This window comes from Saccostrea echinata, unplaced genomic scaffold (assembly GCF_033153115.1).
Source record: "Saccostrea echinata isolate AGI-Se365-2 ecotype Australia unplaced genomic scaffold, CSIRO_AGI_Sech_v1 ptg000054l, whole genome shotgun sequence".
NCBI lineage: Eukaryota > Metazoa > Mollusca > Bivalvia > Ostreida > Ostreidae > Saccostrea > Saccostrea echinata.
This window is the reverse complement of record NW_026889803.1, coordinates 9,744,994-9,772,242: the sequence shown is the minus strand read 5'-3', so window position 1 is coordinate 9,772,242 and position 27,249 is coordinate 9,744,994. Positions and strand designations below refer to the sequence as shown.

The following is a 27,249-nucleotide window of genomic DNA, read 5'->3' as shown; positions in this document are numbered from 1 at the left end:
GTTTATGGTCTTGGGGCCGCATCTCCATTTTACTGAACCGCCATTAAGGGAAGTAAGGCACTATATAGATTGATCAATCTAATTTCATGAAAAGTTAACAGCAATAAAAATAAGTCATCTTTGATAACTTTCTTTGATTCTTTGGTTGGAGGGACAAACAGAATAAATAGCCTAATACATGTTTATAAATTCTCAATATATTTGTATTCTAAATTATAGAGTTTAAATGTACAAAGCACACAACATCTTACCAGGAAGAGATTTGTGGAACTGATACTGAATTTTTCTGGCACTTTCAGAATCTTGACTGGAAAAAAATTTATCAGTTGCCTCCAAAACCTGTGAAAAGTCCATCAAAATAAAAAATAATTTCATAATTCAACAAAACACTCAAAATGTGAAGTTGTGAACTATATGAGTCTGACTTATATATGTCTGACTTGCTATGTTTCAAATTCATTTGAAAAAGAAATAAACTATACTAATTTTTCTTTTTTCCTGTAAATTTTAATTCAAGAATACAATCACAGAAAATAATCCTTGAATTTCACCTTTTCTGCCAAATCTCTGTTTTCTTCATCCATTAGGTCTGTTCTGTAATCCAGGACAGACAGGTAACACCTCTCTGCCTCTATCTGGGAGAAGCTCTCTGCAATGATTGCCTTTCTTAGCAATTCCTCCACACACTGCACAGGGTCCTGTTTAATAATTATCTTGTTCATGATTTACTGTGTTTTGTTAAGCTTGTGCACTTACTATATAACATATTTAAAGCAATTTTTTTTACTATGCATAAAACAATTTAGGGCTAACAATGAAGTCATATTGTTTCATCCAGTTATAAGAATTCACGGATAAAACAAAGCAATTACATCTGTCCCTGGCAATGTTTCAATGAAGTTTAAACATTTATACTAGATGTGCAATGATTTCATTGATGAAATACCAATTTTTCTGTTTATAAACTGGATCCATTGTAACATTCCTATTATGGGGCGCAGCGATGCAAATTAATTTATATAATGATCAAAGCCTTCTTTCTGATACTGCTGGTAATTTAGAATTTCATGAACTTATTACACAAACCTTGTCATCCATGTCGTCTGGGTTCATCCATCCCATGTATGTCAAAATATCCACAGATTCCATGTTCAGCAACTCCTGAATGCTTGGACCCTTTGTTACCTCCCCCTAAATGTGATGTACATGTATGTATGATAATTAATTACTGTAAGTTGTACTTTCATCACACTATACATTCATAATATAAATACTGTGCATATTTTCAAGAGATCAAATTTTTCATGGATTGAGGAAAAAAAAAAATTGGTTGATGGGGACTTGATTTCAAGAGTGAAAAATTGTTGAGTAGTTTTACATAAGAAATTTAAAATTTTGTGGTGGACTTGAATTTTTGGGTCTCATCATATGTCAAAAACAGCAAAAATTAATTACCAACAGAAATTAAGAAATGAATGTAATATTTTTTTCTTTGACCAACATATCAAAGAAAAATTTGGATGGAAAACGTCATCAATGCGCGAAGCACATTGAAGAAAAAGTTTTACGTCCCAATTTTTCTTTGATACTTCGGTCAAAGAAAAAAACATTACTTTCATTTCTTATTATTTAATTATGATTTAAAAATTTACAGGTAAGTTACAAATGATGCAGTGAGAAGAATGAGAGTTAGGCCGACAGAGATAACTCTTAAGAATGTGAAAGTCGTATATTAAGTTTATCTTGCATCCTTTGTAATTAAATGATTTCAAATCATTGTTTGCAACCCAAATTTCAAGACCTGATGTTGAAGTTTTTTTTTATTTTGTATTAACTACACATTTTATAAATACATGCACACATACCTTACTTCTTTCTTCCACTGCTATAAAACTAGTATATGGAGTCACGATACCAAACTCTTTACTGAGCTCAATGATGTCTTGCTTTCTCTCCTGTTTTATCATCTTTTATGAAAAAGAATAATGAACCTCATTGATATAATGAACTCATGTGACTATCAATTAATAACAGATTATCAAAATGTCCTTCAGTGCATAAGCTTACATAAAATTATCTTGAATAGTTTCTTTGAAACTGAGCTAAATGCAAATTTAAGAAAAGTGAGGTCAAGGGAAAGTCAAGGTTAAAATTTTTTTATACAGATCAATAATGATCACCAATTTGTATTAGCAAATGAAGTTTGATAAAAATAATTTGATTTGTTTATTTGAAACTGAGGTTATAAACACAGATTTAAGAAAAGTGAGGTCAATTGCATGTGCTGCCATTTTATTGGCTGAAACTTCAAACGGCTTTCAACAAAATAGGATGAAATTTATAATATATTAGATAGGCAGATTAGGCTCCTACATTATGGTTTTATCAAACTTGAATGAAGGCCATGCATGCATATGTGCTGAATTCTGAATGGCTAATATTTAAATGGATATATCTCTCTTATTTTTCAATGAAATATTTTGATATTTAACACAAAGATATATATTGTGAGAGACTATAAGAATATATATATGAATAATCTAGAAACATTTGCAAAGCACATGCACTGACAGTCCATTGGCTAATACCCGTTCAGCAATACTGGAGTAGTTTTCTTATAAAAAACTTTAGAAAATAAATATTAGATCTATAATACAAAACCATTGCCTAATTTTATGAAGCTTGTAGAGAAAGGGGCACCATAAGGGAGTGGGGAGCCATTTGGGGAACGTCTGTAATGGTTTCTAGCTGTTACAATTAGCACTAGTTTGATATATTTTTGTTTACCTTTTGGTCCACTTTATGGTCACTCAAAACTCCATCTTCATAATCTCTAATGACAGCTCTGGCAGCCAGTTGGTGCAGCATCTGCATATATTACACAGTATTAATAATGATATCATAAAAGATATTTCTATAAAATCATTTAAAGTAAAAAGAATTTTTATCTGAAGAGTTTTTTAACCAACCTTTCCTTCAGTAAAATTAAGTTCAGTTGTTGAAACCATTGTTTCAAATTCTTGTCCATCAACATTTGCCATCAATTTTGCCTGTATAAAATAATTCATATATTTAATTGAGTATTGCAGAAAGGTAGTCAGATATGGCTTAAACCGCAGGAATCTTCAAAGTAATGTATGTAAATCTGGATAAGCCTATTTTTTTAAAATGAAAACTGGAGTTTTAACTTGATAATATTAATTCACTTTGATGTATGAAATTATTTCTTCATGTGAACATAAAATCATTTTAAAATTTCTTCTTTTCCACATATAACTATTTTCTAACTTTCCAAAAAATTCAGGACACCACAAAACTGAGTTGCAATAAGTACCTGTGTACAATTAGTGACAAATCCATAGACCACTTGTCTGGACCCACTGAATAAACTAGGGATCCGGCAAGGTGCCTGAAGGGGTGGATCCTGCTTATTAGTGGATGTACCCCACTCAACTTTAACATGTGATATACCTGGTCTTGTGGCCTGCTCTATTTGTGATGCAATCTATGTAAAAAAAAAATCATTTTTTTAAGTTATCTTTACAAAAGCTTTAATTTTACTGAATATAATTTGCACTTCCTATGAAGTGACCATGCATGCATGTAATCATTGAAATACAAACTTACGATCAAATTTTTATCATGTCATGCTAAATTCTATATATGATAGGAACATAATCAGCTAACATCCTTTTTTTCATTACAAACAGTAATTAACACAAATGTAATTACTTTGGCTTGCCATTTTGACTTTGTTTTGCTGTTATAGTACTCATACGTCCCTCCTCCGTGATTAGCCAAGCTACGTAATGTATGACTATCCCTATTATTCCTGAAATGATATTGATGGATGATATACTGGTACATGTATATTCCTCAATTTTCATCTAGCTTTATAAAAAGAGTTATCATTCCAACAAATACATGTATAAATTACAAGTAGCTCTCACCCAACTCCCAGACAAAACAGCCTATTTTTAGTGCTGTTAGTGGCAACAGCTCTAAACACAGCCCCCTTGTTGCCAACAAATCCGTCAGATATCAAAAAGATGCTCCTACTGCCCTCTGCAGGACTTAGCAAGAAAAAAGATTTCAAGGGAGACAACACATCACTGCATCCCATAACAGGATTGGCAGCCTGAAAATATTCAATTTGTTCTTCAGATAATTCTCTTAATACAGATACAGTGTAATTCTGTTAATTCTGTAGATATGAAATGATCCATAATAAAATATGTACATTTTAATGTTCATTCATTTAAATAATTCAAATTGACATAACATTTTCTTTTTTCTTGATGATCCAACACACTTATTTTACACAGCCATTTTACAGTATACTGAGCATGAATAAAAATGTCAAAGTACCTCTAAGTATTTTACAGCCTCATCTGTAGAATTCTTTGTAATTTTGTGGGGAAACTGGAAGAGCTCTTTAAAGAATGATCCAAATGCTACAATGTTAAAGGAAGCCTTCTCTGGGAGACTGTTGAGAGCCAGTAATATAACCTACAAAACAATATATAAGCAAATGTTGACTTATTTTCTTTATTAAGTAAACTGTTATTAAGAATTGTGTATTTCATATGCATGGCATCATTAGAGTATGTTTTAACTATTGTACTTTTCTGGCATCTCTGAATGGATCCCCCTTCATAGAGTTAGACAAATCCAGTAGAAATATGATCTCTGGGCTGGGGTCAATCGCTGCCTCAAACTCAGGGTAGAAAGCTAGCATACATGCCTAAAATTTAAGATAGCAAAACATCACTTGTAAAATGATTTCAGTTGTCTCTAAACTTTATTAGAATTTGTGAAAAGTAAAGAAAATCATGTTATAAGTTTTATCATACCAATAAGTACAGGTATATATGTGATATATATTAGTATTATATATATGTGATAATATATTATATATATTATATATATATATATATATATATATATATATATATATATATATATATATATATATATATATATATATATATACATATATATATGTGTGTATATCAACATCCATTACCCGTAAGTCTTTCTTTGGATGACACTCGACCCACATACGAGGAACATGGATCTCTGCTAACGTAATCAGTAGCTGGAATCCTGCTGTAAACTCACATTTCTTTGGTATCTCAACTACAGCCTTGGTGGCAGTTTTCTAACAATGGAACAAAATCACAATTTTCCCTGATTGATGACAATGGGTACAAGAAGACTTGTGTATCAAGCAATTTCTTCAAACATTTATTTTTAAATTACAAATAACATCACAAATTACTTTAACTTCTAAATCAGTTATCTATCTTACTTTGTACTTCAGTCTGTGAGTACTTGATTTCAGTGACCTTATTTCAAAAGGCATCTCTATAGCAGCTTGTAGCGATATCTGACAATCCATTGGGTCACTGATGTGTAAAACTGTTGATTCTGACTGGAAGTAGCATAAAACAAGAAACATGTACATGAAAAGAATGTTTTTATGATGAAGAATTTCATAGAAATTCTATCAGTAGAAAAATATTTCATTTGTGCTAGATATGTAAAGTAAAACTTATCAGCACCTGAGTTTGTTGGGCGAGCGCTGATTCTTTGACCCATGGCGCTACTGTTGCTGGAATGGTCAGGGCAATACTATCCCCCTCCACTTTAAGCTCTGTGATGTATGTGACTTTTATTAGGACCTCTGACTTTGGGGGGAGATTTCCAACGCTCACAGTAAATATGTCCTAAAAATAAAAACAGCAATAATCAGAAGAAGATTTTGTATTACATGTATCTAGATGTACAAGTATATAGAGGTATTTAATAGCTTATATGTAGAATATGATAGCATGTGAATACATGAAGATTAATTAAATATACATGTATACAACACTGTGTATAATTACATGAATACGGATTTTGAATTTACAAACCTTTAAAAGATACACTCAAATACGAAACAATAAATGAAGAGAGCTAAAATGTTTTGCTAAAAAAAAAATACACTGCCAAATATAATACAGTATCTTTAAGATAGTACAATAAATTCAAATAATGATGAAGTTGACACTTACAGGCTCCTCCTCATCCATTAAATATGCGCCATGACCTTTGCTGATAGCCTCTCTGTACTCACGATGAGCTGTCTTCTTTTCTTTGATTTCTCCTGCAAATCATATTTACTGGTAAAAATAATTTTCTATATGTTACTTTCTTCTCTTAAGATATGTAACAAAGATTTCTCAATATAAAGTTTAATCCGATTAACTCCAGTAAATATTGGATGTTAGTATTGGCTCATTTTCACAATGTCAAGATTTTGTGATTACGTAACTCCACACAAACCCTATAATCACAAAACCTTGACATTGTAAAGATTATATTGTCTGTTCTACTCTGGGAAAACTTACAATAGTTTTCTATTTCCCATGAATGATACATTTAAAATCATCATATACATGTAAATTGTATCTACCTTTTTTTATTATCTAACTAAATCCTTCATCTGACATCTCTTTTATCTATTAAGCATATGTAGTCAAAACTCTCTTACCTATAATGTGCTTTCCATTTATAAATGCTTCAAACCCACACACGGCTGCTGTCTCATCTAAAGGAAAGACATACTTGGCTTCTATAGGCTCTGTCATGTTGTTTTTATAGGTCTGCAGAACCACCACCTAAAAAAAGAAAAACACTGCATAACAGAACAAATAGTAGCAATTCATAGACCCAGAAAACTGGAATTTCTAATATGTATTATGTTACTCTCTGTCTCATTACAGTACAAAATACAGCAACAATTTTAGAAATAACAGAAGTTTTGCAAAAATAAAAAGCAAAAAAAACGGATGTTGAGACACAGGATATTAACAAGTGTAAAGGTTTGCTGAACTTTTCATGTAATGTAGATTTACCTTTGCTACCATGTCTATGACCTTGGCCCTGATATGAACCCCTCGTAGTGGGATTTGGATGGACTTTTTACTGCCAATCAAACCACCAGTCACTTTAGATAGAGGATCAGGGAGGTTCTTTAAGTCAGTAATATCTGTAAAATTATTTAAACTCATATCAAGAAACATTAACAACTTGTCAATTCTAACAGTTAATTTATAAAGATGAATGGGGAGGGGTGATTCTTTCAGTGGAAAGTCATGCCATGCACATTATTCAAATACAGTACTATAATTTTTAATTTTCACCATATGCACACTCACTATAGAGTCATGAATTCAAGAAATAATGATGAATTAGATGTATAAAAAAACATTATATATCTATATGTATGATGAAGTTAATCTTTGCACACATACATGTATCTGTGTGAATTCAAACATCTGCAACTGGGTGCCAAGGGAAATAAAATAAGCAAGATTATCAAAACTATACATAAGAAAAAAATAAAAGCCTTTACAGTATACTTTAAGAAAACATACTTTGCATTTACAGCAAAAGTCATGCTTATAATCCTTACTTTTTCAAGGTCTTAACAAATGCTAAGTAAGCTCTATATAGCCATACCAACAGAACTTGATGTGACTGCCATATTCTCCTCTTCTTCAGGTTTTGTCGGGATTGAACAAATGGGTGGATCACTGGGGACTGTGAAGAGAATGACATATCTAACTCTCTGTTGTGAGGTGTTGTATATCACAAACTCATCATCCTGTTATGAATAAAATCAGACATATATTTCTCTCTGAATAAAGTTCTATATTGGCAATTCATTTTCATATTTCAAGTTATTCATCTTCAATCAATTTTAGGACAGACTCATTAGAAAAACACTGCAATTTAAAATCATTTTGTATAAAAAATACCCACACAAATAAATGCACACTAAATGTAAAGAATACCAAAAAAGGTTCTCAAATATTACAAAGCCAACCTCAGTGAATATGTCATCTAAAAGTGAAACAAGGTCTTAAACATGCTTAATTTGAACTTGCCAATAAACAGACTTAAAAGCACATCTATAAAGTCATATCTATAAAGTTTAATTAGCAACTGAATCAACACTTTTCATATAGTATAAAAGTAGATCCATACATTAACCATGCAAGTTGACTAAGAACCTCATGGATACATGCACAATGATGCAACAATAAAGGTCAGATGCACATCTACAGATATTATATGATACAGTATCCATCTCTACATTCATCATCCATGATAGTTTGGCTATGGAATTGATCACTGCCAAAATTTTTTTACCTGGAATGCTGACGGTGATGCTTCAGCAACACATGAAAACTCCGCTGAAGTGAGAAAAAAAATAATGCATTTGAGACCTACCATAAAATCTGTAATATTTTCCTCTGTCATTTTGACACCATGACAGCTGTGGTATCCAGTAGGTGGTGCCGTAAGATCAGGTTGTAGAGTTGTACAGTCACAACAATTTCCTAGTGCAACATCACAGACTATCAGCATCCTCATTCCTGTGCCATGACTAGGCTCAGCATAATGAAGGCAGGTTCTGAAATTAAGATGGCAGCATTTGGAGTTACACAAGTCTATTTACACCCAGTTAAGTTTTCCACTTCATTGAGCTCTACTTTAATACAATGGAGCTACTGTAAATCACATTTTATTTGCAAGGATTTTATTTTCGCGAAATTACATGACACAGACTGCTCACAGAAAATTTCATTCTCATGTATATTATATACAACAATACCCAGAATTCGTGAAAATTTTGTCACGAAAGTAAGGTGCCGCAAAAATATGGTGATCTACATGTACAGTATACTGCAATATTTTTGTCCTTCAATTCAAGGAATCATTGATTTTGAGTAAATACATGAAATGTACTTTGTTCAAAGTCAATCATATTCATTACAGAAATTAAAACTTGCTTTCATAATACTTTTCACTCTTTCATAGTTAGGAAAAAATGTGAAAATTAAAACTCTACAGCAGGCATTCTAATCTGACAGTTTTACTACATCATCAAAAGGATAAGATTTTTTTTATCTTTACTCAAATGAATTGGAGAAGTAGATTCCATATCCTAGCTTTCCCCCATCAGTTCTGGTAATTCCATGTTCTTCTTCTACTGCTTGAGGTAAAAGTAGTCCCCTAAAAGTATGAAAATAACATTTTATCAAAATATTCTTTCCATCATAAATTTGCTGTCATCATGTACTCTTTGGAGGATATGCTGTCTATAATGTATTTCCATACACAAAAGTATTTATACAACTGTCATCAATATAGCAGTTTACTTAACACTAAATCGTTATAATATTTTGGGGGGTTTTTTGCCATTTTTTTAAACCAGGATTAACAACCAGGTAATAAAAGATGTACAGTGAGGTAATAAATACAATTTAGTATAATGTAACATATTTCCGTCTACAGCATCAACCTTGACTCCAGGAGATGACCTATGATATAATAGAGACATCATAGTGGTTACATTGATGGCCAAAGCATCTTCAAGTCCTGTCAATCTTGTGGATATATTTTCAAAACTGTGCAATGCATCCATCTAATTTCTAAATGGTCATCTACAGCAATGGCTATGAGATTTTTGCTGACCAAAGAAGACATACCTTGACAGAATACCTAGGAGATTCTGAGGCCCTGAAGCATGCATCAACAGCTGAGAATTCCCTATCAAACCAGACATTTCCTGGTATAAAATGTCTTCTAAAGTTCTCCCAACTTCAAAAACATGGTGGATTGTGATGCTTCAAATAAAAAGAATATCTTGTTCCATTTTTGGAATGATAGTATTATAAGGTCAATTGTAAATTCTGAATATGAGAATTATTTATTGATTCAGAAAATAAAGTACGAATTTAACACCTTTGTTCTCTATTACTGAAGATGTTTCGAATGTCTTGAAACTGGACACTTGATTGGTTCAGTTTTGTCATGTGACATCTCAGTGCCCTGTACTTAGCAACAGTGCTGGCAGCAGGAGAGAAGTCTGTGGCTTCACTGACAGTCAGTACATCATAGATCAGCTGGGGAAAAACACGAACATACTCATAAATACATGACTTAAACTAGCTTAACATCAGAACTGATCTCTACTGTGTACATCTGAAATTAAATCACTTACATTTATTCACTTCACACTTGGATTAGTTAAACAGATCAAATCTATCATCTTTGGTTTTCCCTTTTTGCCTGAAGCTGCTTACATACACATACATAGGAATGTTCTAAGCGTTGCATCAGCACTCTTAATTCTTCAAAATTTGGCCGACATTTGTGTACACTAAACCTTCCAATTTCCCAAATAAGAGAGTGACTTCTCAATAACAAAAACTTGATATATGTACATGTACAGGTAAATCACCCAAAACACTCATTTATTCATTCATCAAGATGATCATTCCTTTTAAGGAAAGTTTTTGCTTCAAAATTGCCCCGTAATATTAATCAACTGGTTTTTGAATTGATTTTTCCTCATTTTTGGAATGAATGTTCCTCCCCCCCCCCACCACCACCACATTTTATATTCTCTTGCTCCCAGTCCCAATCTGACATCAAACAAAGAGTCTTGTGTCTGAAAGGATCCGTCTCTCCTTGATCAGTAAATAACTGTCAGTTGACAGACAAAACATTTCTAAAAGATTGAAAACCCCCTACCTATCAATCAATCCATCAATAAAATATACCTGGCAGAGATCTAGTTTCTCCGAGATCATCTTTGGACTCAGGTCCTGTGTTATGTAATGCTGTTTGTGGGGAAGGGCTTCCCTATAAAACTCCTCCACCAGCTCAGGCAAGCGATTATCTGATTTGTTCTCTTTCATAATTTGCTTGATCTGCTTTAAAATGGCCATAGCATCATCCACCTAGAAAAATGTATTACAGTCAAACCTCGCAAACTCAAACCCAATGGGATAAAAGAAACAATTTCCAAGATATCCAATCAATCCAAATATCAAGATTAATATACATAAAGAAAAAGCAGTTGGTACTTTTAACTCACTTCAACATATCCATTGTACAGTAAAACACGCTTATAATTAACACGCTTATAATGATTTGACGCTTACTGTGAAGCGATTTTCAATTTCACATGGCTATAAAATATATTGTCAACTTAATTGATATAATGAATTATGTTTATAAAGAAGCAAAATCATCCGTCCCTGGCCCTTTGTTATAAGCGTGTTTTACTGTATTCCAAGATATGCAAGTATTAGATAACGAAGTTCAATTGTACTATCATGAACATTTACTCCAAATGAAAGTCATCTGTATCATGTTTTAAACCAATCAAAACACTAGGGCTGTCACGGTTCCCCAAATTAACCGAAAACTGTGGTCCAAGTTGTTCGGTTCGGTTTCAGTTCCATTTTTCCGGATTTCGGTTCGGGTCTGGTTTATATATTAGAGTCTGTTTAACACAAAAAATGGCATTGAAATCAAAAGAATGAAGATGATAACAGTGATAAATAAACATCACAACTGAAATCTACTTCATTTCATGACAAAACACTTGTAACAAAAGGATTAGTTAATTATCAAAACGAGCAAGAATGGTCAGGTTGTAGCTAATAGTCGGCCTTGAAGTCTTAAAAACCGATATCAAAACATTAACATGGTTAGGGCTTGTTTTCAAGATGAACTTAACGTAGCAAATAAAGATATTTTAAGCTAAATTCATGAAATTAAGGTTTAAAATAAATGAAAATAACCGAACTGAACCGAAAAACCTGAATCCGAACCGAAAATTTACAGAACTGACCCCACCCGAAAAATTTTGGAAATGTGACAGCCCTACAAAACACACAGTAATATATGTATTCAAATTCACTTGTTTACTTTATCTATCTTTGTATGTTGCATGGAGATGGTTAACATTTTCTCAGCTTCTTGTATTGCCTCATTCCAGATCATCTCAACAAACTGACCTAGATCTGGGTCAAGGTCATTGTGCATGGAACAAATATCATCCAAAATCTGAAGAAAACAATTTCACTCTATGTTAAATCACATATTAGGTAGCAAGAGAGAGAGGGAGGGAGAGAAGGAGGGAGAGGAGGCAGGAAGATTCATTCCAAGCTTAATTCACTGTTATTTGATTTCCTGGTATAGCCCTTTTGTATTTAGTTCAGATATTTTACCACTGCATACCATCTTCAGTTTGTGGGATCCTATTTGATTGGAGATAAATTTTGGTGTGTGCCATGGCTCCATATTCATCAGACCTGATGTGTACCTCTTGTATAATTGTTCAAAGCAAATTAGAACTTCATCTGCAGTGTCCAGATACCAAACAACAGGCCCCTCTCTAGCCTGGATGTGCTAAAATGGAATATTTCTCTTGAAGAAAAATTTGTTATGTACATGTAGGTATGAAAATTATTTTTGATATAACTATATGGTACATGTAACATAACATATGAAACTTTGTTAACAGCAAGTTTCTTAGCATTAACTTTTACTGCAAAAATATTCTTTTTCCTTTCATACTCAAATACAAGTTAAAATTTTTTTGGACATTTTAAAAATAATATAAAATTTGTTTTGACCTGAGATATATGATAAAGATACATTTGCAATTATGGAGAAACATTTCAATATACCTCTCCATCTAGTTGCCCCCCTTGATGATAAAGTCTAAACTTCTCAGACTTCTCACTAGATGTCAGGGCATGAACCTCAATAACATGAACCATTTTCAAAGACTGAAAAATGGAAGTTATTTTTACTTGACATTTCCATTCTATTAAAAATCATTACTTTGATTTACAAACATTCTCAAACATCTTTTTACTGTCATTTAATAGAACTACAAGTCAGATTGTTATGACACATATGTACAGTTATCATGGTATAATAAGTGTTTCAAAACAGAAGCCCATGGGCCACACTGCTCATTTCAGTAACTATGGTCCTTTTTATTCTTTAGCAGATTCTTTTTCCTAAATATTCTCATGTAAAATTTTGATCAACCACTGTAGCCTCACCTTACCCCCTGGGGGTCATGATTTGAACTAACTTGAATATACACTGCCAGTGGACGCTTCCATATAAATATGACTGATCATTGCCTTGCTGATCTTCATCATCAGATTTTTAAAGAATTTTTCATATGTATTCCTATGTAAAACTTTGATTGCCTATAGTCCCCTGGGGTCATGATTTGAAAAAATCTGAATATACATTACCTGTGAATGCCTCCATATAAATGTAACTAATCATGGCTTTGCTATTCTTGAGGAGAAGATTTTTTTTAAAGATTTCTCATATGTATTCTTAAGTAAAACTTTAATTGCCCATTGTAGCCCCACCCTACCCCCAGGGGTCACGTTTTGAATAACCCTGAATCAACATTAACTGAGGATGCTTCCATAGAACTGTGACTAATCATGGCTTTGCTGTTCTTGAGAAGGAGACTTTTAAAGATTTTTCATATATACTGTAAATCACTTTTTATTCACGAGAACATTATTTTCGCATAATTACCCAAGACGGTCTGCACATGAAAATTTTATTCTCTCGTGTATTTTTTATTAGTATAGGTTATATAAAACATACCTGAATTCGTGAAAATTTTGTCTCACTTACAAATACCAAATACCTATCTCGCCAAAATAAAGTGTCGCGAAAATTTGGAGATCTACAGTATACCCATGTAAGACTTTGATCATCCATATTGGCTCCACCTGAAATCTTAGGTTATGATTTGAACAAACTTGAATCTATACTATGTCAGGAAGCTTTCACATGAGTTTCATCTTTTCTGGCCCTGTAGTTCTTGAGAAGAAGATTTTTAAATGACCCCACACAAATATAACTTTTTCTTAATTACCTCCACTTAGAAGAGTTCACTTGAACAAACTCAAATCCCCTTCACTCAAGGATACTTTGTGCCAAGTATGGTTAAAATAAAACCAGTGGTTCTGGAGAAAAAGATGAAATTTTGAAATGTTTACAATGACAACAAACGACAATTTTTGATCAGAAAAGCTCACTTGAGTCTTCAGCTAAGGTGAGCTAAAACTTACACAGTACATGTAACAAAATTTGTTTTCCTTTTACTTGAGCTGCATATCATACATGTAGTTATTAAAGCAATGTTTTACATTTTACTATTTTATGCACTTTAATAAGATTGTTTCTTTGAATTCTGTCTGTTTTACTGTTAGTTCAACAGATCTGTGATTAGCACAAACTTTATTATAAGGAATAAGTAATGAATTACTAAAAGAAAAAAAATATTACAAATTGAGAGAAGCATTGCATACCTTTAGCAGGGCCCATTTTGCCACTTCATACTTATCATCATTGGCTGAAGGGGCCTCTGGATCATCCAATGACCACGATTTTAAGGCATTTAAATTCACAGCCTTGCGACGTTTTAGATCAAGGTAAGTTTTTGCCTTCTGCAATTTTGCTGTGAATAAAATAAATATATTATTACTAAATGTCTTTATGTATCTGAATTGTATGAAAGGAACAATATTGCTATAGCCACAGGATTTTCACCCAAATTCAGATAAGTTGCACCAATGGCCATGAAAAAACATCCACTATATTTCATACATAATATTGAAGAGAATATTTTTTTAGGTAGTTTTCTGTATGTCAACTCTTGATGAAAAAATATTGAATGAAAGAAGTTATAAAATATTGATCGCTAACAGAGAAATTCAGTTCTGGATACAATATAATATGTATCAAATGTTACATTAATCACTGTAATATACTTCACAAAAAAAATTATTTTGTCCTTTAAAAAAATCACAGCATTCTGAAATCTTGGTGATATTAAAATAAAATTTATGGCATCACTGATGGTATCGACTTAATGATTTGCATTCCACATAGAAATATATTAAAAATATTGCTTTTTGTTTGTGACAAGAATATTTAAGATTGACACAACTGAATTTGGATGTTTGTGTTCATTATACTACCACAAACTGGGTTTGTGGAAACAGAGTGGACACCAAAACCCATGGCTTGTGATGATGATGCAAGTAAGTACAATCTTTTTTTTAAGAAAATGATTCAGACATGCATAACAGGAAAGGAGAAAAATGCAATGGACCAGACCAGATTTGAACTCAGACCCCCTGAATCTCTACAAGTCAGATGCTCTACCAACTGAGCTATCTGGCCATTGGTGATCGCACGGATCTGATCACCACATTCCTCCCTCCTTAAAGGTTTTCACCCCCCCAAAGACACCAATCTAGGCTCTTCCCTTGCATGAATTTCAACTGTCAGTTCCAGGGCATGGGAAGGCACCAATTATAACAGGAAAGTAGAAAAATGTGATGGACCAAACCAGGATTTGAACCCAGGTCCCTTGAATCTCTAATCAGGTGCTCTACCAATTGAGGTATCTGGCCATCAGAGATCGAATCCATCTGACCACCACATATGTTTAAATCCATATATATATATATAAATTATTGAAAAATTCAATGATTTGAAACAAAAAAAATTGAACTGTTATAAATTTTAAAAGTTTACAAATGCATATTGATGAATTATTAATTACATATTCGTCCTTTTCTGAAATTCTTCCCAGTAAGTGGCTCTCCAACTTCATATTTCACTGTCGACAGAATCTCATGTTGTTCTATGCTGTCTGTGATGAACTCACACCGAACAACTGGGACATTGTGTCGAACAGCTTGCCTCTGTTTGTAGGAGGATTTTTCCAGCATATCACCAAAAAGTACAACATAGTTTGTCTAGAGAAGAAAAGATTGCACTGAGTAAGCAAAATATTAATTAACTGAATTCTACAAGAGGTGATTTTTAAGCTTGTGTTGGTAATTGAAAATGCTGCGTAGTGGACTTTTCTTGTCATTGAAAAATAAAAGATATGTACAAATTGATAGTATAATATGAACCCTGATTTTCCATGCAGATACTCACCTATGAATGTTCAACATAATTTCAGTCCTTGTATGAATCAGTTAATTTTATTATTTGTTTTGACTATTCTCAACAGGAGATTGGAAAGATGAAAGGAAACAATCTATCATTAAAATCAAATTTCTTGGATCTGCACTGTATGCACTTAATGTAAGAAGATCTGACATAACCCAACTAGGGCACGTTCTAACCAGTAGCAAAGTTTAACAAGCCAAGTGGCAGCCAGAGCTCGTCAGTCTATATAATTTGGATTGAAGTCAAAAAATATTAAGAGCCGAGATGTTTTAAGATTGCAATACGCAAGCTGCTTGCAAGGCAGATGATGTAACAACAAATATGGTTTTACATATTTAACAAAAATAGTTTTGGTTTAAAGGCAATACAGCTACTTTTCTCTCGCTAGTAGATCTCGCTAGTAGATCTTTGGTGGGGCTGGCAAGTTTTAACAGCACTCAGCCATGCGTGTCTAGCTAATTTACAGTGAGTTTCAAAAACTGACTTAATAATTCACTGCAGAACATTTTGGCACCTACAGCATTTTATAACTTACCTTACGAGTAAAGACGTAGGATACAGTTCCTCCATTTTCAGTAATCTTTCTCCTCCAGCACTGCTTTACTTTGAATCGCGTCAAACTATCAAACTCCAACACAAAGGTGCAATTATGAAAAAGATTTGTGCCAGGAATAACCATATTTTAGAACTGAAGGAAAATGAACAAGATCTTTGCTTTAATAATGGTATTGCACCACAACGAAGAACAAAAGTAGAGTGAATCAGACCCGTCTCGATGTTAAAGAGGGTACATGTACAGTTAGAAACGAAACTGAAGTGACCGTCATCTCAACAACAAAAAACACGATTCTTAAAGGCCTGCTAAACATCAAACGTTAACTTTCTAGAGTTGTTTATCGTCTTAATGGTTCATCATCATTTTTGTTGACAAACGACCAGACATTTTGAGCCCGAAATAATTATTTTTGTGCTCCGATCCCGATGTTTATATAATATTAGTGCAATATTCAACCTTGCCTCAGAGAATGACATTTATGGAACCTGCCCCCCCCCCCCTCCGATGCTACGTACCTATAAAAAGTTATGAGGCACTGTTTTAGTATCTTGGGGGTATTTTCTGATCTTAAAAAAAAAATCTTGATCCATTTTGGGTCGACTTGTTTGTCTGTTTGCCAAGCTGGCTTTATAGGCAGAACATTACTGACATGCAGTCTAAGTACACGTTGCAATATGACGTGTACATAACGATAACATACATACGCTGTATGATTTTGGATATACGGTGGTACATTTAGGACAAGTAATTATTTTTTTTTTAAGATACCAGGAAATATTTATCTCGTGAAAACGAAAAATTATCTCGTGAAAACGACATAATAGCTCGTGAAAACGATTTATTTTCTCGTTTTAACGACATAATATCTCGTGAAAACGACATAATATCTCGTGAAATGACTTATTTTCTCGTTTTAACGACATAATATATCGTGAAAACGAGATAATATCTCGTTAAAACGAGATATTATCCCGTGAAAACGACAAATTATCTCGTGAAAACGAGATATTATCTCGTGAAAACGAGATAATATCTCATGAAAACGAGATATTATCTCGTGAAAACGAGATAATATCTCATGAAAGCGAGATATTATCTCGTGAAAACGAGATGTTATCTCGTGAAAACGACTTATTATCTCGTGAAAATGAAATAATGTCTCGTGGAAACGACTTATTTTCTCCTTTTCACGAGATATCATTTCGTGAAAACGAGATATTATGTCGTGAAAACGACTTATTATCTCGTGGAAACGAGAAATTATCTCGTGAAAACGAGAAATAATCTTGTGTGAATTAAATTTTAGAAAATCATATTATTTCCCAAAATTGATTATTAGTCCCCTACCGGTGAAACCGGAGGGGACTATAGGTTTCCTATGAGTCTGTCCGTCCGTCTGTCTGTCTGTCTGTCTGTCCGTCTGTCTGTCCCTCTGTCCCTCTGTCAGTCTGTCCCACTTGGTTTTCCGCACTTTTTTCCTAAACGCTTGTATATATTGAGCTGATTTTTGGTATGTGAGTGTATCTTGATGAGTTACAGATCAAGTTTGCATTTCGTTCCGCTTCATTGATTTTTGACGGAATTACGGCCTTTTCAATTTTTACGGGTTTTCCGCAATTTTCTTCTAAACGCTTGTAGATATTGAGCTGATTTTTGGTATGTGGCTTCACCTTGATTAGTTATAGATCAAGTTTGCATTTCGTCCCGCTTCATTAATTTTTGACGGAATTATGGCATTTTCAATTCTTAACGGGAACGGAACCAGATTACACTTGCCGGTAGGGGACTAGTATTGCAAATGCAATACTCTCAGAATGCTTGTTTTTCTCCAATTTCACTGACATACTTATCATATACGAATCATGCTTTCTTTCATAACCAAGTAGTTTTCTGCAGCTAGATTTGAGAAACTATCTCTACTGGTATTGTATTGTGAGCTACATTAATTAATGTTCTTCTGACAAGACAATATGCTATCCTGAAATACTTATTATTGCCTTTTCAAATCTATTTGTCAGTGATTGAGATAGATGACAATAAATATGTTAATATAATATTATATATTATTAAATAACAGTTGCATTGAGCATGTACTAAGTTACACATCCATATATAGTTACATTATAATTATACATTATATTGTATAACCCTGCGCAATTTCAATCAGAATTTCCCCTATACCTGAGCTTAAGATACAGATCAAGTTTGAGTTTCATTCCTGTTGATCAAATTAAAAAAAGTTATGACCATATTTGCCTTTTTTTTCAAACTGTTTAACATAACATATATATTTGCTGAATATCAATGTTGGTTGGGATCAAGTCTCCTTAATGCGACATTTTTAGTCCCCTACCGGTGAAACCGTAGGGGACTATAGGTTTCCTCTGAGTCTGTCCGTCCGTCTGTCTGTCTGTCTGTCCCTTTGTCTGTCTGTCAGTCTGCCCCACTTGGTTTTCCGCACTTTTTTCCTAAACGCTTGCAGATATTGAGCTGATTTCTGGAATGTGAGTGTATCTTGATGAGTTACAGATCAAGTTCACATTTCCTTCCGCTTCATTGATTTTTGACTTAATTATGGCCTTTTCAATTTTTAAGGGTTTTCTGCGATTTTCTTCTAAACGCTTTAAGATATTGAGCTGATTTTTGGTATGTGACTTTACCTTGATTACTTATAGATCAAGTTTGCATTTCGTTCCTTTTCATTCATTTTTTACGGAATTATGACATTTTCAATTCTTAATGGGAACCAGATTACACTTGCCGGTAGGGGACTAGTATTGCTAATGCAATACTCTCAGAATGCTTGTTTGATCTAGGAGCTGTAGTTTTTGTATTCTGAAATTTCTAAATATTTTTTTAATGATCTTTGAAACCAAAATGAAAGCATTCCTTAATGACATCCTCTCTTGTACACTCTTCATCCATATTTTGACAACGAATAGCAAAATACTAAATCAGGTTGTTTAATGTATGTAACAAAATTTAAATTTGAAAAAAAATATGTCGTTTTCACGAGATAATAAGTCGTTTTCACGAGATAATATCTCGTTTTCACGACATAATATCTCGTGAAACGAGAAAATATCTCGTGAAAACGAGAAAATAAGTCGTTTTCACGAGATAATATCTCGTGAAAACGAGATATTGTATCGTGAAAACGAAATAATATGTCGTTTTCACGAGATAATATGTCGTTTTCACGAGATAATAAGTCGTTTTCACGACATAATATCTCGTTTTCACGAGATAAAAATTTTTCCTGGTATATTCAAGAAAATAATTACGTGTCCTAAAAGTACCACCGTATGGATATATACTTTATGTATGTATTTTAATTATATGCTATATGTATATATTTGTTCATAGATTTAGATTATATACTATGTATATATTTATTAATATATTTAATTATATACTATATATGTATCAAATTATTTTATACGTGTCTGACATTGAGCTGATGTTTTGTTTTGATTTTCAAAAGCATGCAGGCATGACTTTGGAATTTGATAAACTATATAGGCTGAAAATGCGCTGAAATTATTTTGAAACTCGTTTTTCTATTTAGAAATTGATCTTATTACACTTTACAAATTAATTGTGTGATTTATTAATTCAATACACGTTATCATCAATCATTTAATAACTTCTGAAATATTTGTTTTGAACATATTTTATTGAATTAATCAAAAGGTTTTGCAACTTACTGGTTCCTCTCCTTAAATATAACAATATGTCATGTAAAAAATACATTAAAATATAAATAATATTTTCAAGTGATATATAAAGTGAAATATTTGTCAGTGAATTGTGTGCTATATTTTTTTTACTAAACATTTTCTGGACATTTTTTTTTTCAGATGAAGCTCAGATCATACCAATCTTCAGTTTATTCAGTTTTCGCTTATCGATAATTCTATTAATATGCTTTTGTGTGATTCTACTTAAATATTTTTTTGTATTTTTTAAATACGTTTTATAATTGATCATAATTTGTAAATATTTTTTTCAATAAAAGGTTTGAAACAACTGTGTGTTTTGTTCGTACATATTTATTTGTCCTCAAATTAAAACCCCGGAAAACCATTCCCTGATCTCGAAGTTCTATTATATTGTATCATGCATTCGATTTATTTGATGCACGCATCATTCAGTTGATAAGAGCAATAATTGATTCGAATTATTAGAAGGATTTGTTGCTCGAAAAAGTTAATTTACACAATTCTTTTTTTTTTTAAAGAGAACAACAATTTAATAATATTATTCAGTAGTAATAATAATAATTTATTTTATTACATAGTGACTTGTGTAATACATCATGAAATACTAAATATAAAAAAGACAAGTACTTTACACCCGGCGCTTTGGACCTATAAGTCACCTGGATATAAATCTTACATTTTCCCTCACGGACTAATTATGTATGTACACTGTGTGAATCGTTAACTTATTTATATAGATTATGGATATGCATGTTCAATGAAGCTATCACTTATCAAATAATTGCTCTCGCAAACAATTGTTGCGCGCATTAAACGAATTCTTTATTTCATCCAATTCCACTGAAGAGAGCACAAGTCCATCATTGCGCGTGATAATTCAATTGAAGAGAGCAAATGCTGAGTACATTAATCGAATCAAACCTCGTTATCTCGAACTCGAAGGGACCAAGAAAATACTTAGAGATAACCGAGGATTCGAGATATCTAGGGTAGAATAAAGTTGGGACTTTCAGCTAGGGTGAAAATAATCAACCGCTGTTGACTGGTTTCAGATATGGTCACTATAGGTCTTCCTATACTTAAAAGTTACAACTATCTACCACTATGACAAACAAGCATTCTGAGAGTATTGCATTAGCAATACTAGTCCCCTACCGGCAAGTGTAATCTGGTTCCGTTCCCGTTAAGAATTGAAAATGCCATAATTCCGTCAAAAATTAATGAAGCGGGACGAAATGCAAACTTGATCTATAACTAATCAAGGTAAAGCCACATACCAAAAATCAGCTCAATATCTACAAGCGTTTAGAAGAAAATTGCGGAAAACCCGTAAAAATTGAAAAAGCCGTAATTCCGTCAAAAATCAATGAAGCGGAACGAAATGCAAACTTGATCTGTAACTCATCAAGATACACTCACATACCAAAAATCAGCTCAATATCTGCAAGCGTTTAGGAAAAAAGTGCGGAAAACCAAGTGGGACAGACTGACAGACAGACAGAGGGACAGACAGACAGCTAGACAGACAGACGGACGGACAGACTCAGAGGAAACCTATAGTCCCCTCCGGTTTCACCGGTAGGGGACTAAAAACATTATCATCAGAGATAATTAATTTAAATATATTCCGCTGTGAGAAATCTTTCAAATTTTACACCGCCGGAAAGGTACAAATTAATAAGTTCCTACATGAGGCCATTCTTTGAACTTGAATCTACACCGGATGTTTGCATATTGATACGATGGTCCTGGTCCTTTATCGCGTACAACCCCATATTTGAGGGTGTAGAGTATTGATCCTCGAGAGTGCGGATTTTCAAGCAGTATTTGGAAGAATAAATACCATAATCAGCTTTGCTTCAGAGACTGAGATAAAACTAGTCAAGTATGTAATACTCCGGCGGAATATGGTTTCCGGATAGGGCCATTTGCAAAAGCTTAGCGCGTTCAGAAAAACACACCGTCGCGCTTACACACAACGCGCTGTCACGCTAACACAAGTTCGTACAACACGCCGTCGCAAAACACACAACACGCTGTCACGCTAACACAAGTTCGCACAACACGCCGTCGCGCTAACACACAACGCGCTGTCACGCTAACACAAGTTCGCACAACACGCCGTCGCGATAACACACAACACGCTTTCACGCTAACACAAGTTCACACAACACGCCATCGCGCTAACACGCTTTCAAACAACAAGCCGTCGCTCTAACACACAACACGCGCCACGGCGTGTTGTGCGAACTTGTTTTGGCGTGACAGCGTGTTGTGTGTTAGCGCGACGGCGTGTTTTTCTGAACGGGCTGTTGAGCTTTTGCAAATGGCCCTATCCGGACACCATAGAATAAAGTGTTATTCCCACTTACTGATGCTCGTTTCCCACATTGTACAATTCGTGCTCGAAAATTTTGAACACTTCAAAATTACTTGGAGACAATAGGTGGAGATTTTGATCGTTTCTTGGTGAAATTTTAGATTTTTCTCTTGTTATTCCACATCATTTAAATTATATGAGGGTATACTGCACACAGTTTCAGCAAATACTTTAATGACTTCAGGACTTGCCTCTGATATAAACAATGAACATTTCAATTTCAGCATGTACTATTCTTACATGTAAGTACAACTTTTACGGAGGTGGGGGGGGGGGATGAATCATTTTTCTGTTCATAGCATTTCAATAATGTCGATAAAAATATGTTCTGTTTGTAGTGTTCAATACATCAATTCAAATACAGATCACTTATTCGAAATGTGGGTTGTACAAGATATTAAATAACTCGACATTTAGATATATCGACGATTTTTTTTATCAATTAACAAAGTTATTCGCATTCAAATGTCGACTCGATATATCCCTGTGAACTCATTATAAAAGACACTACAGAGTTGGCAACATCTGTTTCATATTTCGATGTTTTACTGACTGTAGACGATAATGGCCAACTAATAACTATACCTTATGACAAACGATATGACTTCAGCTTTTCCATCGTCAATTTCCCTTATGTAGTAATATTCTAACATCACCTGCATATTTTGTTTATGTCTCCCAACTGATTCGATAGGCAATAGTAGCTCTGAGTACGATCAATTTTTAAACTGAGACAAGCAACTGACAAATAAGTTACTGTTACAAGCTAGGACTTCAACAACCCCGTTTAAAGTAAAGTTTTCGCAAATTTTACGGTCGTCATAATGACCTTGTTTGTAAAAACATCTTATCGTTGGGTCGTATTCTGTCTGACATGTTTCAAATCATTTGTTAGGCCATTGCGTTTGTACTGGATTTGATTGCAGAGTACCGTTTAATACATTGATCAATACATAGGGCTCACGGTGGGTGTGACCGGTCAACAGAGGATGCTTACTCCTCCAAGGCACCTGATCCCACCTATAATGTTTCCAAGAGACCGTGTTTATGCCCTGTTCATGATGTCTTTTTGTACTCGATTGATCGCTGTTCGTTATCTTTAGCTTTTACATTAGCAAAATTCAAAACTGAATGACTCAATCCACCTGCTGTGCTGTACTGGTATAGATGAATAATTTTTTTTTTTTTGTAAAATCAAAAATAAACTGTCAGTATACGAGGAGCAATTTTGGTCACTCTCTGTCATTTCTTCATTAAATCGGGATGCAGAGTATATGTCAATTAATTTCCCTTTAGTATCTTAAATCTTGTTAGTGCAAAAAAGGGAAAATGAGTAATATCAGAATATTCAGATATTTTATTTCAAATTCCAGCAGTTAAATATTTTTATGTCAACTCAAGAAACGTTTATAGTTTATAACCATAGAACGAAGTGTATTTTTTATTCAAGCCTGCTGGTCCTTGGGAGACCTCTATCCAAACCTTATCACCGTAATTTAACCTTACAACCGTCGTCTTCCTATAACGAATCCATGCATTGAATTTGTCATCACGAACATAATTCCATGATTTAGAGGAACCATTTACTACGAGAGCTGTGAATGGGAGGCCTTTCCAGCCTGAAGCTACCCAGTCGAACACATACAGTCCTCCATATGGCGCAGTGAAGATACCAGAGGAAGCGTTGTATCCTTGCCCTTCGTTCAAGTCAACCGTTTCGAACACTATCTTTGTTTTTGTAGCAAGATTACTTTTAGAGTTCTTTAATATGACGTCAAAGGCAACCATCGGTTCGCATGCATATTTTTTCGCCTTGTCTGTAAGCAAAAAAAAAAAAAAAAAACTATCCTACCAGATTTTTTAACACAAAACTATAGTCAAATTCGGTTTCTTTAACAAACATACATCAGTTTAAGATGATACATGTATGGTAATTTAGAGTCAGAATCATTCTGTTCTGACATATTTTCTGTTCTTTATAAACTTTTTTGAATTTTTTTTTTAATCTAGATATTTGGCATGTGTTTGTTTCATCATAATGCTATGACTCATGACACATTTGACCTTGACGTTTGATCATAAAATTCATTTTCCTTTTGGACTGGAAATCATCCAAAGTAGAACTCTGTCCTCTAATTTAAGTATGTTATGTCCAGCATGTTAATTGGTAGCATCATCAACGAATGTGTTAATTGTGCAATTGTAAGTTCTGCACGACACTTAACTTCGAAATTGATATCATATGGGGTATATTTTTGTGTTCTAATCAAACATTCCTAATACATGTATGCTATTGTACGTATCATAGTTATCTAAAAGAGGAAAAAAAGGATGGTGTCCTCCTTCCTTTTTGTGGTACCTTGCAAAATCTGTTTTACAAAAGAGCATCGATTGCATATTGTTTTACGAATGTCGGGTCCAGAACATGTAATGAAAAAAGAAAAAAAATATTGTTAGGTTGTCCGCCACATTTACCTGCATTAAAAATGTGGGTTATATTCATTTAAGCCTAAGACCCTTCTGTTGTCTCCCTGGAAGTCGTCAGCCTCGGGCATTTATCCCATATACATGTATTAAAGGGTACCAACCCTCTGATAAGAGAGATAACTTTCCAAGTGAAAATTACGAATACTACTCATAGTTTTCATTATCAGAGTTTCATTATCGAGACCTTGGAGTAGTCAATTCGGTGAACCCTGCTGTATGATGGAAACATTACCTTCTATTTCCTTTGCTTATACTTTTTAAATTGTTTTATTATATTTAACCAAAACAAAAAAAAACAAACAAACAAACAAACAAACAAACAAACAAACAAACAAACAAACAAAAAAAAACATTTAAATTCAGTTCTAAAAGCCTTATAAATTGAAATAAGTTTTTTATTTCCTTTTTAAGGACAATTTAAAAATGGTTTTATGTTTCAAGTACCAATTGTGGAATTTTTATTAGTATTACATTTTTATGCCCACGTATCGAAGATTTGGGGGTATATAGTTTTTGCCCTGTCCGCCCGTCTGTCTGTTTGTCCGCAAAAACTTCAACATTGCTCATAACTTTTGATTGGTTGGAGCTATGACTTTCATATTTCACATGTGTATTCCTTGTGACAAGACTTTCTTTGGGTGCCATCATATTTAACCTTTGACATTGACCTTGGAATTTGACCCAGTTTTACAAAATTTTTCCCAACTTTAATCTTGGCCATAACTTTTGAACATTTGGTGCTAAGGCTTTTATACTTCAGATGTGTAATCCTTGTGACAAGACCTTCCTTTGGATACCAACAACTTTGACCCTTTGACCTTGGAATTTGACCTACTTTTGAAAAACTTTAACATTGGCTATAACATTTGAACGGTTGATGCTAGGGCTTTCATGCTTCACGTGTGTAATCCTTGTGACAAAACCTTCCTTTGGATACTAACAACTTTGACCCTTTGACCTACGAGTTTGACCTACTTTTGAAAAATTTTAACATTGGCCATATTTTTTAATTGGTTGGTGCTAGGGCTTTCATATTTCACATGCGTATTTCTTGTGAGAAGGTCTTTCCTTGGGCACCATTATTTTTTACCTTGATGTTTGACTTACTTTTGAAAAACTTTAACCTTTTCCATATCTTTTCAATGGTTGCTGCTAGGGCTTTCATATTTTACAGGTATATTCCTCGGCACAAGACCTTACTTTGGGTATCAACATATTTGATTTGCATTTGAGAAAGTTTAACCTTCGCTATAAGTTGCCATACGGGGGCATCAGTGTTTCACAAACATCTTGTTTTCCAATGAAAAAATATTTATAAGAAAGATAACTCTTGCTAACAGATGTATTCTTTTCTTACAACTACATACAGCATTGTGATATTCTGATTTAGGAAGCAGTGCTTTATTATGTTTTCTAATATGAATTTAATAGGTATGATACATGTACTAAATATTACTTTCATATACACCTCATATTTTTGATTTTATGTTGTGATAATAAATCATTACTCTTTCTATCCTCTGTATTAAAATTTCTTCATATCATGATCCGACATAAAAGTCATATCTGAAAAAGTAAGCAGCGCTTCACACCTCATACTGTTTTCCATTTGAAGCTGAGCTGATACTATAGCTCTTGATGAAAATCAATGTTGGGAAGTTTAAAAAAAAATGTTAAATTTAGAGTAGAGGGTCATTATCCTTAAGCTACGATGTGCGACGATGTGAAGTGATCATGCAAATAAATTTTGCTTTTTCAAAAAATTCCAAACCTGCAACAGTTTTATAATCTTTTCTGACAAATCCAAGGGAACGACAAGTTTCTGCCACACTGTTGTAATCCTCCATGAATGTTTTCAGTTGTCCTGGTTTTGGTGATATTTTCTCACACCGTACGTGAATCAACAGCATCAGGATCCCCAGTAATGAACAGGTAACAGTGGTAGTCATTCTGCTAATTACAAAAAAAAATAATGATACAGTAATAAATGAATACAAAAATAAAATTAAAAAAATACTTTAAAAAACACTAAATAATATGTAATATGTACAAGATAAATGTTCTTCTTAAATGTAGGTTATTGTAAATATTGTAACTGTTAAAAACATATAGTGTATGGATAACATTTTTAAAAGAATAATATTATTACATATTAGGTTTTTGACTTTCAGACGAAAGCCTTTAACTTATTCTTCACTTTCCTTCTATACATGTATATAATGTAATAATTAAGAACA

The 27,249-nt window shown here is 33.4% G+C and overlaps 2 protein-coding genes across 2 annotated transcripts in view; both read right to left on the bottom strand.

The window, feature by feature from the left end:
* Positions 1-16,551, bottom strand: part of LOC133204592 (uncharacterized) — a 44,342-nt gene extending 27,791 nt beyond the window's left edge. Inside the window, exons 1-29 of the mRNA XM_061340346.1 lie at positions 16,403-16,551; positions 15,470-15,665; positions 14,208-14,356; positions 12,543-12,644; positions 12,091-12,261; positions 11,779-11,916; positions 10,623-10,802; positions 9,802-9,962; positions 9,546-9,683; positions 8,971-9,069; positions 8,284-8,467; positions 7,510-7,654; positions 6,903-7,036; positions 6,539-6,665; positions 6,060-6,151; positions 5,565-5,729; positions 5,312-5,434; positions 5,027-5,161; positions 4,625-4,744; positions 4,369-4,509; positions 3,951-4,138; positions 3,733-3,832; positions 3,335-3,505; positions 2,970-3,050; positions 2,788-2,868; positions 1,866-1,967; positions 1,087-1,191; positions 552-698; positions 252-339 (exon numbers count right to left, since the gene is read on the bottom strand). Of these exons, the coding sequence (XP_061196330.1) occupies positions 252-339; positions 552-698; positions 1,087-1,191; positions 1,866-1,967; positions 2,788-2,868; positions 2,970-3,050; positions 3,335-3,505; positions 3,733-3,832; positions 3,951-4,138; positions 4,369-4,509; positions 4,625-4,744; positions 5,027-5,161; positions 5,312-5,434; positions 5,565-5,729; positions 6,060-6,151; positions 6,539-6,665; positions 6,903-7,036; positions 7,510-7,654; positions 8,284-8,467; positions 8,971-9,069; positions 9,546-9,683; positions 9,802-9,962; positions 10,623-10,802; positions 11,779-11,916; positions 12,091-12,261; positions 12,543-12,644; positions 14,208-14,356; positions 15,470-15,665; positions 16,403-16,546 (3,907 nt within the window). The 5' untranslated portion in view covers positions 16,547-16,551. The remainder of the gene's footprint in view (positions 1-251; positions 340-551; positions 699-1,086; positions 1,192-1,865; positions 1,968-2,787; positions 2,869-2,969; positions 3,051-3,334; positions 3,506-3,732; positions 3,833-3,950; positions 4,139-4,368; positions 4,510-4,624; positions 4,745-5,026; positions 5,162-5,311; positions 5,435-5,564; positions 5,730-6,059; positions 6,152-6,538; positions 6,666-6,902; positions 7,037-7,509; positions 7,655-8,283; positions 8,468-8,970; positions 9,070-9,545; positions 9,684-9,801; positions 9,963-10,622; positions 10,803-11,778; positions 11,917-12,090; positions 12,262-12,542; positions 12,645-14,207; positions 14,357-15,469; positions 15,666-16,402) is intronic.
* A 7,381-nt stretch (positions 16,552-23,932) lies between these two features.
* On the bottom strand, positions 23,933-26,961 carry LOC133204591 (multimerin-1-like). Its single transcript, XM_061340345.1, has 2 exons — positions 26,784-26,961; positions 23,933-24,342 (listed from the first exon to the last, which is right to left on the bottom strand). The coding sequence occupies exons 1-2, from the start codon at positions 26,959-26,961 to the stop codon at positions 23,933-23,935; spliced, it is 588 nt and encodes a 195-aa protein (XP_061196329.1).
* Positions 26,962-27,249: the final 288 nt, after the last annotated feature.